The following is a 12,917-nucleotide window of genomic DNA, read 5'->3' as shown; positions in this document are numbered from 1 at the left end:
GAAACACTGTAAAAGGTGCGGGCAATTGAATATTTCATAGTTCTTCTGTAACACTGCACTCTCAGCATAAGAATACTTTTGAAATTAGATTACTGCACACAGAATCCTTACTAACCAAAGTCACGCGAACAACGCAAATAAAAATTCCTACTGAAGCGTGTTGTGTGCATTTGGTAAAAACGGAGACGCATGATATAGAGGCACACCCCTTCACACATTTGCATACATTTGGCCCATGGTTCTATAACTGTGAACGTAAAGTCAGTCTGTCCAGTAAAATCCTCATCATTTCCTTCATTTCCTTGCATTTTGCTCTGCTCGTTTTCTTTTGTTGTTTTGTTGTCACGTCCTTGCTTCCCTACACGCTCCTTTCTGTCGCTCCCTAAAATATGCACCTTTCTCTTTTGCCATGTCCCTCTCATTAAAACTGTTCCCCAGCCTTCTCCCAAGAGAGTCAGGATAAAATTAGCTCCGCTTCAACTTGCGCTTGCTGGTTTCTTTCCCTTCCTTTCCAGTCTGCTTTCCATACATCAAAGTTTCCTTATAATAACCATATTTCCTCACGGTATCAAATCCTGAATCTTTTGACGCTGTTTTTCTGCACCAGTAGCAGAAAGACTCAAGCTAGTCTAGTAAGGACCAATCAAACCACAGCTGCTTGTAAGGGTGCTCCATCTTTAGAACAGCTGCTCCAGAGAAGATAAGAGCAGGGACAAATCTACATTAGGTGCAAGTATATCGGATGAGATCTTTTCTTACTTGCAATAATTTCATAGAGTACTGTACTCTCTGTATTTCTTAGTCATTTCCCAATTTTTCTCTTTGATTGACAGGCAAGCTGCCCAGCATGTCGTATTTGTTTCTGACGAGATCAGCTGGGATAGACTCTGGGTACAGAAAACGGATTGATGGGTTTGGTCTTCCCGGTCTTGCTGGTTCTCTCTCCTGGGGCCTCATTTAATCTCGTACGTAAATTTACGCACCGCTCTGACCATTTGTATGCGCAGAACTAAATAGAACGCCTACACAGACGTCGCCAAGAAATTCAATGGAAACATAGCTTTCCCAATAATAAGTCACTAGGATCTGAATCTGTTGTCAGATTCCAATGATATCTAATTATGCACCAGGGCCCAAAGATGAAAGAAATCTGAAAAAATAAAAAGGAACACAAAGTAACATCTTCCATACCGACTTCTATGAACAATCCCTTGTCTGGGCTTCTTGTGTGAATGGTATGTTAATCTACCTTTGAAATCATAATGATATTGTTGGTTGTATTTTTTTTTTTTTCATTTATATCAGTTTGGGGGTATGTTACATATTTTGAAACGTACAGTAGTACTGTATTTCTCCGAGTACAAGTCAACCTCGCTTAAAAGTCGACCACCTCTTTTTTACTTCATTTTGGGTGAATTTGACAAAAATGCAATTATCTACCCCTGACTTTTGGCTACATAGATCATGGCTGTCCAATTAAAACACATACTGTTAAAGTGAATGAATCAAACGACATACAGTACTGTTGCAGTTATGGGGGGGGGCATAAACATCCTCTTTACTCTTCAGTGATTCTAAACTGGTGGATCAAATCAAAAATAGGTTGTGGCACCGTTGTAAGTGGGTCATTGACAGGTAGTAAAAATTACATGATCTCTCAGTTTGGTGTTAGACCTCTTTGGCATACACACAGATCTTGGGTTTAAGCGGATTTGTTTCTCGCTATGACCTTCCATTTAATGGCTGTAAATTTTTCTGTCTATTTGCACTCTTGCATACTTAAGCCTGGTCAAAACTATTTCGGTCCAACCTTGGAAAACATAGTCATACTGGTTTGGCCAATGTTTTTCAACCACTGCGCCTTGGCACAGTCGAGTTCCACAAGATACAGATAGTCAGGTGTGCCATGGGAAATTATCCAATTTCCTATTTATTCATTTCTTTTATTTTCCGTGCTGTTGTCGGCTGTGAAAATTGTCTTGCAGAGTAATCATTTAATAAATACTCCGAAATTAGTTTCCTCCGCACGGTGTCCTCGCACCTGAGGAGGTGTTGCGGGCATGTCCCATCGGGCCTCGGGGAGGACTGCTGCCCCCGCGACCCAACCCCAAAAGAGCGGAAGATAATGGGTGGATGTTTTTATCTTGTGTAATAAAAAAAAAGGGGGGGTTACAACTTGGCCACAATAGAAAAGCGCAGGTGTCATTGTGAGAACTGTTTAGAACTAATGTACAGTACTACAGGGTTGACACAGCATCAGAAAATCTGCTTCAAACCCTTTAATACATCATGGCAAATGGGTTACTGGGATCACAACACACCGGAAAGACGTGCTTTTTGGAGAAAACCCACTAGATGGTTACCCATGTTCATGTACAGTACAGTGATCCCCCCTACTTCGCGGTTAATGTTGGCTGTCAACCCCCCGCGAAGTCTGAAACCCGCGAAGTAGGGTATCAGTTCCTAGATTTCTATGTACCCCCCAATATAGCTGCAGTAACCATAAACAATCCTATTTTTTTTGTATGTTTTGCATATTTTATTTCCTTTCTCCTATTATTTAACATTACATTATCCTTATTAAAATTATTGTCATTATTGTATATTCATTAATGATCTAATATTACTTAGTTTGTTGAGAATTTGTTCTCAGGACAGGTTATCTGCACCAAGACTCCGGTGAAAGAGTACGCAGGTCATCACGTTGAACTTCACATTTATTTTGGCTCCTGTATGGTGTATCATGTAGTATCTGTTGAATAATAAATCAACAACAATCTTAAAGTCAGTCAACTAACATATAAACACTTAATCTATGAATTTACTGTATTTTTAGCCGACATTAGTTGGTTAGCAACAACTAACAACAACTACAAACTATAAAGTGCAACCTCTACACAAACAAACACATAAACAGAATAAACACTCATCGCTTACTGAACATAGGCAGCAGCGTGCGTTATCAACATAAATGATAATAAACTATAAATATGAGCTTACGTTGTCATTCACTATGTCACCGCAACGAACCGAATGACTCACAGAGAACTAAAATAGGGAACGGAAATGCCACGCGACCCGACAAATTAAAAGCATACATTTCAAAATAAGATAAAAAAAACATCACGAACTAAGGCTTGAAGAATTCTTAACATAGTTATTAACTAATATGACTTAGTTATTTGAGGAATACAGTACTGTATACTGTACTTTTTTGCTTTTTTCAATTTTTTTTTATTTTTGTGCATTTTTCAAATCATTTTTTATTTCGAAATATTTTTAATTTTTCCTGGAAAAACCCGCAAAGTACTGTGACCGCGATATTTGAGATCGCAAAGTAGGTGGAATCACTGTATATGCAACTTTATCCACAAGAAATATATATCCTGTATGATTTTTTTTTTTTTAAATGTGAATATAAGAGCTTGTCACAAACAAACATACAAATAAATAGCCCTGACATCACAAATAGTCCTAAATTTAAAATGGTAACCGCTTCACTTAAATGTGAAAAAGCTCCACAATTGTTGTCATTGTTGTTACTGAATATGTGCTCCATCTTGCATTAAAGAGGTTGTTTCCACAGTTAACTATAGCCTTTATAAATCACCCATGGCACAATGGTGATTACATTTCCTATGAGATATGACTTATTTTAGTGGTTACTTCTAACCTGCAAGTACAAAGTATGATGCCTGATTCTCTAAATCCTGCCTCTCACCATGCGGCTGCCACAAAACTTTAACAACGGAGTCTTTGTACATCACTGACTGCTCGGGAAATGTGTGGCTGTGCTTTTAGTCTGCATGGGCTATATGAGTTCAAAAGGGTTAGGGTTTTCCGTATTGTATTATTATCATTATTATCATAATTAAGAACGGTAATCAAATATCCCACATACTGATTCTCACAATTTCTTCACACACACGTTCACCAGGTTCGTGGAGTTACAATAAGCCTACATTTCAATCTATTACTGCATTGGCAATAATCCTCAAACTCCATTAAGCCTCCATCCGTTTTAATTCTCACTGCCGAACATGTTTCTTTTAGTTGCGTCTTTATTATTCATGCATAGCTTTGTTTTGTTTATTCCAGTGACACATTCTTTTAACTGCTTCATTTCAATTTGATTTTTTTCTTACGTACAACTGCAAAAACCGTAACGTTATGCCCTAATTTAAAATCACGTGAGTAAATTCAAAACGTACTTACCATCTTTATCAGCTCTTCTGAAGATCTGTGGGCACAAAGAGAACATGAGTTAGTATCAATACAATTTGTTGTCTTGGTTAATTTTTGTAATGTGTAAAAACATTGCTGAACAACATAGTTATCTTAACTTTTTTGTGGAAAATATGACATTTGACTAATTGAACCTGAACTCATTCATCTGGTGTCATCTCACCTTCCAAATGCAAAAAAAAAAGACTAAAACAAATAAGGCACATATTTGTAACTGTTAAAAGATAGAGAAATAAACCAGTTCCAAAACACTCAAATAATTTCACAAACCCCCTGCAGTCAAGGCACAGACCCCCAGTGGTCCGCGAACCCACTTTGAAAAACAATGGCTTATAGGACAGGTGCCCTTCTATTGTCTAACCATTCTATCCCATGTTTTAGAGACAGCTGAGAGCTCCAACAAACCTACAACCCTATATGGATAAGTGGTTGAAAATGGATTCATGCTTGTTTCCTGTGTATGCCTACACCAGATTCTTTAAAAGAATTCAGCAAAAGCATTATTTGTGTATTTCTTGATCCAATGACATTTCTATTAGTGAGTCTCACAATCCTATTACGAGTCTCTGCTTCACTCAAAGGAAACATTTCTGCCCTAAATTCAAAGTATGAATCGAAGCTTTCCGCGCAAGACCAACCTCTCCAAAACACAATGGGCTGTCTGGTAAACATCCCAATTCTGTCAAATACGCTGTCGAGTTGTATGGCTTTGAAGCTTACAAGTCTTCATCTGCTTGTGTGTCACCGTGACGATAGCGGCGCGAACCAAATGATCTGACAGCGACACTCGCTAAAGACAAGCTTCAGGAGCAACTGATGTTCATGCTGTATCACTGTGAAAATCAGTGTGCTAAAAGGCACACACATTAACAAGGTCGGGAAATCTATTCAAAAATGAAAGATGGAGAACCATCCTACCTACAAAAAATGAACCGTGACAGCTGGTGTCATGTTGCTTTGCTCAACTCAGTTCGCTATCTGTCTTCTGTGTAGGAGTTGTATGTAGTATCACTACAAACAATTTCTACTGTATATTTGACTTGGCTTGGCCAGTCTGCTATCCACACACAATGCCCCGCGCTCGCTTTCAAATGAATGCGATCGCACAAAGGACCACATTTTACATGGAAGCTTCCATGTCACAGTGCCGTTTCTTATTTACACAGCTCTTATAAAGTGTGCTTATATTTTTAAACAAATGAACAGATTGTTTGTCTTTCATATCGAAATACTCAATTGCAGCGTTTCATACAGACAGAATGAAAGATAAGATCGGTGGAGGCAAAAGAATGCGGGAAGAGAACAAGAAAAAAAACAAGATAAAAGAGCGTAATCTAAGAGATCGGCTTTAAACTTGCTCACAATCCAGTAAAGTATGTTTTGAAGTAGGCCAAATAATGGAGACAAAGCAGACAGAGTCGATTCTGAGCAATTGTTGGATATGTCTGCGTGGACGGCTTTGAACGCCGGCAGCATTGTCTGCGCCGTGGTTTAAAGGATTTGACGTCATCTGATGTAAAATTAGCGAAGCCGAGCTGGATTCATCAGATGGGTGGATTCCGATACGGATCCAACGTTATCGGCAGAGATCCATTCCCAGAATCTTCTAGGGAACAGCGAGGGGACGCGCTAACGCCTGGCGTAATGCCTCTGTATGTTAAGCCAAACACAAACGGATTTCTCTCAAGCCCACCCACGAAGGAGCCAAACGAGATGGGAGTACAAATTTTGCAGTGTCCACCTGGGGGGAAAGAAATCCAGGAACAAACTCACTACAAAATAAAACCAAGCACAACTCAGGGATGAAAAAGGGCACAGCAGCAGGAAAAACAGGATTAAACAAGGACGATGACAGAAACCAACATGGGTAGGTGACATGACCCACCAAGACTGAAAAAAGCAGAGGACTCAATCTAAGCCAAACCGATGAGACAATGAGGAACACTAGGACAAGACACAAGAGGCAGAAGAAGAAGATTGAGGACGAGCACAGGTGGACACATCGTAACACTGACACTGACATGGAGGATAAGAAAACATGACACACTAGAATGTAAGCAAAACCTAAATCAAACTCAGAACATAAAAATTATTGTGTATTTTTGTGTAAAAGAGGCATTCTGAGTGGAGTGTAATTAATCCCTGATTGTTCAGGGATTTTACACTAGACTGGCCTTATTTTCACACAACTTGGGCTTACTTACAAATTGCCGTCGAAAGGATGAATGCAAAAATCGGGGGAAACGCCTGATAAAACATCAGGTTTTCAATTAATCCAAAATTGACAATATTTCCAATTTGGAATGGCAGTAAATGATCCCGACATGGGCTAAATTTCACACCTATAGGTTGTACCTCTCCACCTCCAGTTTGAAAGCATTTAGAAGGGTCGGTAGCGTGCCATATTGAAAGTCATCATGTTTTGACAATCTATGCAATGTTTTAGCCTCCTAGTGTTTTTTTTTTGTATGCTGATAAAGATGTGGCTAATATATTCAGAAACATACATACAGTTGATTTATTCCTTTTAATTGTATTTTAATAAACTTATAGCATGCATAGTATACAAACATAGCAATAAAAGAAGGCATCAGGCAGAAACACACCTGAGTGACTCTAACACAACGCAACCGCATTGCAATATTTTTGTACTTTGTTTTTAATGAGTCACAAAATTACATTTAACATCACTGATCTATAAATCAAAAGTTTTCTTTAAATCTAAGAAAAGTGCCAACTGTCAATTATTTTCTATCTATACTCGTGAACATTTTCCACTTAAAAGATTGCATTTCTCAATAAAATAATCAAATCTATCTGAATATTATTTTCTATAATTCTTGAAAATTGTGGTAATAATGAATTTGGTTTATTACTTTATATCATTCTATTTTCTGCCTATTCATGCACTTAAGAACACAGTATGTATGTATACCATATATATACGGTCTCCCACAAAAAACACATTACTGATTGATTTCCATCTTTGTGGGCTGTTAGAAAAACTTTTGTCATACAGTTAAGATCTAAACATAATTATGGCAATAAATTCACAGTCGGTGCACGGGGTCTCTGTGGTATTGAGAGCGCAAGCCTGCCAAGAAACTGCGCTTTGAAAATGCAAAAAACACACACAGAAAAAGCATTCAATTCAGAATGTTATGCATTGTGATATGATGCGGTCGCTTATGTGTGACAAATTCATCCCTTGCTTAGTTCCTCGATATCAACTGAGGGTGTTGTCAAATTTATTATGCATATAGATGTGTTGAGCTTTTTGCTTTAATGAAACATTGCTGATTTTTGTTATATCAGGGCTACGAATAACAACACAATAAAAACAATACAATTGACCTTTTTTACATTAAAAAAACAACAACAACAAAATATTAAAGTTTTACCACAACAAAGTTGCATGCCCAGTTGGGAAAATGAACAGCCCATCATTGACTTGAAGTATGAGACACTATGATCAGCTACATCTAATCTGCACAATTCTCTCGGTGGTTTCCTAGAGACTTTGGATTGTACACCTGTAGAAGTTGCTTAGAATCTTTGCTGACTTGACAAATTTCTTCAGTCTCCGCAGAAAGTACCGTCTATTGTTGGGACCTGATGACCTGTCGAGTGTTGTGGGACCAGGTGAGATCCTCGCTGATGTAGCACAAAATGATCTGTTCGAACAGCTGCTATCAGGTGGACGCTACAGGAGCTGGCCAAGAGCTTCTACCCACAAGCCATCCGGATTCTCAACAAATCTGTCACACACTAATCTGCCTCTTACTTCATGCATAAATAATATTTTGCACTACTATTTTGCACTACATAATATTTGCACAATTAGCACCATTGTTTCTGTTGTTGTTTTATTGCTATTTTTTGCTATTTATTCATTCATTGCTCGAACATGGAGAATAATCTGCTATTCGGGGAAGTGAATGGAATACGAATTTCATTGTGCGGTATAATAATACAATACATATGACAATAAAAATCTTGAATCTTGATGGTTGTGTAGAAAATCATCATTGGCACCAGCCATCAGACAAAAAGGACGATAAAATATTATACTGCTGATGCTTGCATTGTGTTCATTGTTGACGTCCTGATTTTGGCAAGTAAAAAATATATGTAATTGTGTCATATTTTTTAAACCTGTGAATGGTTGTGGTATATTTATGTACATATTGAAAAAGTGTACACATATTTTTGATTGCATCAATCCATTTTCTATTGCTTATTCCTGTAAGAGTTTGAGACTGCTGGAGACAATCCCAGCTGATTTGGGCTGAGCGGTGGAGTATACCAGAACATTTCATTTTGATCCGTTTAAAATATTAAAACAATCAAATATGTTTTGGGTATTTTAGGAAACAGGAAATAAACTCACACATTGTGCACATGCGAATTATTCACAAAAACTCCAGTCGACGACGACAAAGAAAACATCTGGATGTAGGGGAATATCGTAGAAGAAGCTTACTTTTCGTTAAATTTAAAATCATAAAACTGATTAAATGCCCCAAATCATTGTCACATTGTATTGCATTGAAGCTGCGGCCGTAGATGGATTACACGGGAGAAAACAGTAGAGGTGCGCACTGGGTGTGTTTGAGAGAGAGCGATAACATTGTTGAACATGCGTTGGATGTTGTACATTTGATACAGACATTTGATCTAATAATTCATTTGCAATGTGAGCATACATAGTTAACATTATATAAATAAATACATAATACATGAATGATACATGGGTTATCCACGTACCTACTGAGGAGTAGCTTGTTCTCATAGGAATGGTGTATTACTGCTATAAAGAATTATTAGCGTTTCTCTCGTAGCATCTGTTTACTAGGTCCTCTGTAATATAGTCCAAAGATTAAAAATTCCTGGCATCTTCAGGAAGTCAGGTCAGTTTATAGCAAACTTTGGAGCGGAGTTGTTGCAGCTGTCAAAGCATTGTGTTTCTGGGGCAGTGCTGGACGACATGCTTTGTGACAGGCTTGTATGCAGTGTAAACATACAGACGCACATGCCAACTGGAAGAGACTCTCGTTGACATTCCAGGGCATAGACATGGTCGCTAACAATGCTAAAGACAGACGAGGACATGAAAGTAAATGGGCGATTGCATGCCACGACTTTGGACAAACTGGCAAGGAGTTCAGTGGGCATGACAAGTGGGACACATCACTGAAAATTTCAAGTATGTGCTATGCTGCTGTGTGTAATAAGGTAATAATGGTGTAGTAATGGTTTAGCTCCTTCCTATCTCGTCGACTTAGTATCACCATATATTCCGTCCCGACAACTTGGGTCACAAAATGCCGGTTTGCTATCGACCCCACGGGCTAAAAAGAAGTCCGCGGGACCGAGGGCATTTTCCATTCGCGCGCCAGTGCTGTGGAATGCCCTACCTATGGAAGTTTGCGCAGCCACCTCAGTAGAAATCTTTAAACCCCGACTAAAAACACATTTATACTCAAAAGCATTTAGTTAAAAGAGCCTGTCTGCAGCTTTCTTCTTTTTTTCTTTTTTCCTGCCCCCGTCTTCCGGTTCAGGGAGGGGGCTAGCTAGATGGTGAGGGTTGACTCCATTTGGCCCTGGGCTGATCGACCATCGCGGGTTAGGAGAACGGCCGTCTGCGGTCCACTTGGTTGGAATGTGGGATGGTTCCTGCCCAATGGCTTTGCCTCCTGTCAAGACATCCTTGCACTAAATAGCACAATATGTTTTCTGTAATCTATGTTGTTTACCTGTACTTGCCTGAAATGTGTATTTATTTATCTGTATTTGGTACATGCAACATCCACTTCAACCTGTGGGCCTGGAAGGGGGCTCCCTCACCTGTGGTCCTTTCTGGAGGTTTCTGATTTTCCCCTAATTGGGGTTTTTGAGTTTTTCCTTCCTCTTCTGGGAGCTTTGACGGGATGCTGTTGTGTACCTTACACCGAAAGGATGTCGCTGTATGACTTCTTTTTTCGAAAGAAGTCTCCACATGACCTCTTTTCATCTGTGAAGCCCTTTGAGACTTCGGTGATTTAGGGCTATACAAATAAAATTTGATTGATTGATTGAATAAGAAAGGGCACTGCTTGATAAGCCAAGGTAAAGCTTCCTTCCTGTGGGACATTCCCGAAACACCTCATCAGGGAGGCATCCGCGGGGCATCCTAACCAGATGCCCGAACCACCTCAACGACCTCCACTCAACGCGGAGGAGCAGCGGCTCAATGCTGAGCCCCTCCCGGATGACCGGGCTTCTCACTCTATCTCTAAGTGAGTGCCCGGACACCCTCCGGAGGAAACTCGTTTCAGCCGCTTATATCCGGGATCTTGTTTGAAATCACGATCCACAGCTCGTGACCATAGGTGAGGGCAGGAACGTAGATTGACCGGAAAATAGATAGCTTCGCCATACAGTTCAGCTCTTTCTTTTCCACGACAGACTGGTGCAGAGTCCGCATCAAAGCAGATGCCGCACCGATCCGCCGGTCGATCTCCCGTTCTATCCTACCCTCACTCGTGAACCAGACCCCGAGATACTTGAACTCCTCCACTTGGGGCAAGACCTCATCCCCGACCCGGCATTCCACCCTTTTCTGAATGAGGACCATGGTCTCAGATTTGGATGTGCTGATCTTCATCCCAGCTGCTTCACACTTGAATGCAAACTGTTCCAGTGAGAATTGGAAGTCACAGTCTGAAGAAACCAACAGCACCACATCATCCGTAAAAAGCAGAGATGCAATGCTGAGGCTCTCAAACCAAACCCACTCAACGCTTCGGCTGCACCTAGAAATTCTGTCCATAAAAGTAATGAACGGAATCAGTGCCAAGGGGTAGCCTTGGCGGACCTGAACCCTCACCGGACACGAATTCGACTTACTGCTGGAAATGCGGCCAAAATTCTGACATTGGTCGTACATGGACCGAACATCCCGTTTCAGGGCGCTCGGTACACCATACTCTCAAAGCACCCCACAGAGATCCCGGAGGGACACGGTCAAACGCCTTCTCCAAAGGACATGTAGACTGGTTGGGTGCACTCCCATGCACCCTCGAGGATCCTGCCAAGGGTGTAGAACCGGTCCACCGCTCCACGGCTGGGACAAAAACCGCACTGCTCCTCCTTAATTCGAGATTCAACTTCCTGATGGACCCTCCTCTGCAGCACCCCTGAAGAGACCTTACCAGGGGGGCTGATGAGTGTGATTCCCCTGCAGTTGGAACACACCCTCCAGTCCCCCTTCTTAAAAAGGGGGACCACCAACCCAGTCTGCCAATCCAGGGACACTGTCCCCGATGTCCATGCGATATTGCAGAGGCGTGTTAGCCAGGAAAGCCCTACAACATCCAGAGCCTCCAGGAACTCCGGAGACCCCGCCCCCCACCTTTGGCCACCGCCCAGCTCACTTTGCACCCGACCCCTGACCCCTCTCACAGGTGGTGAGCCCATGGAAGGGGGACCCACGTCATGCTTTCAGGCTGAGCAGGCCTGGCTCCAGAGGGTGGCCCCGGTGACGTGCATCCGGGCATGGGAAAACCAAATCCAATTCTTGTATTCTTCATAACGAGTCTGTGAGCCGTGTTTATTCTGGAACCTCACCTAGGACCTGTTTGTCATGGGTGACCCTACCAGGGGCATAAAGCCCCGGACATCATAGCTCTAGGATAATTGGAATACACAAACCCCTCCACCACGTTAAGGTGACATCTTAATATTAATACTACGTTCAAGAAGTATGAATCAAGCAGCAAAAAAACACTTTTTTTTCATCTTAGAGGATGAACATTTTGCCACTCTCTGTTGACTGAAAATGACGTCACAGTGCCTAAGAGCTGAGGTAACAGACAACTTTTGCTCATTTGTATTGTGGGTTTTTGTCAAGTGAAGTAAAGACACATCCCGGCTCACAAGTTGAGCCATGATTGGATGTTACCTAAGCCCTGAGCAATTGTAAAATATTTTTAAGTTAAAAGCAAGTGTCAAAATAGCCGCGCCGCCCAAGACAAACAGCTGGTTCGAAGATTAAAAATATAGATTGGCTGAAAAAACAAATGACAAGCAGGTTAGTTTTAATGAGTAAAATACAGCCAGCAGCTTCACGTGTGCCCACACACACTCATACACAGACACACGAGTTCTGTCAAACACATTTAGAGTGGCTTTCTTACCAATAACACTGGGTTCATCAGTACAATTAACATTTGAAAGTTCAAGCCGATATGTGTAGGAGTGGGGGAAAATGTCAACCTGTGTTCAGTGCTGGTGACAGAACACTGGCCATGCTAAGGTTATCAACGGATCAGCATGAGTAATGCAGATTAATTGCTATAAGAGGTTGAAAACAAGATATAACTTTCACAGTGATCCAAAGGGGCTGCGATAAATCATTGACAATTGATTCCATTATCTAATCTAGGCTCTGTATCTTATTTTTAAAGTGATCTGCTCCGTTCCATGTGTGGGGTTTCATTGTTAAATGCAGTTGTTAATACTTGAGCAACCCTGCTTATTCTGGGCTGCTACTTCATCAGCGCTGATGGACGCCTGTTTTGCCAACGGACCGACGAATGATGGGAATGCTAAATAAACGGCAAATTAAAAATAGCAATTTTCATTCATCGTTGTAATTGTCGGGATAGACCAGGTGTCACAGACGTTTTTGA

At 40.9% G+C, this 12,917-nt stretch overlaps 1 protein-coding gene across 1 annotated transcript in view; it reads right to left on the bottom strand.

Moving 5' to 3' along the window:
* Positions 1 to 12,917, bottom strand: part of necab2 (N-terminal EF-hand calcium binding protein 2) — a 129,407-nt gene that overhangs the window by 112,963 nt on the left and 3,527 nt on the right. The window contains exon 2 of the mRNA XM_088417803.1: positions 4,216 to 4,240. Coding sequence (XP_088273929.1) covers positions 4,216 to 4,240 — 25 coding nt within the window. The remainder of the gene's footprint in view (positions 1 to 4,215; positions 4,241 to 12,917) is intronic.

The sequence above is a fragment of the Hippichthys cyanospilos genome, chromosome 6, assembly GCF_059441005.1.
Source record: "Hippichthys cyanospilos isolate Australia breed blue-spotted pipefish chromosome 6, RoL_Hcya_1.0, whole genome shotgun sequence".
Taxonomy (NCBI): Eukaryota; Metazoa; Chordata; class Actinopteri; order Syngnathiformes; family Syngnathidae; genus Hippichthys; species Hippichthys cyanospilos.
Note: the sequence above shows the minus strand (reverse complement) of the source record. Positions and strands in the feature narration are given on the sequence as shown.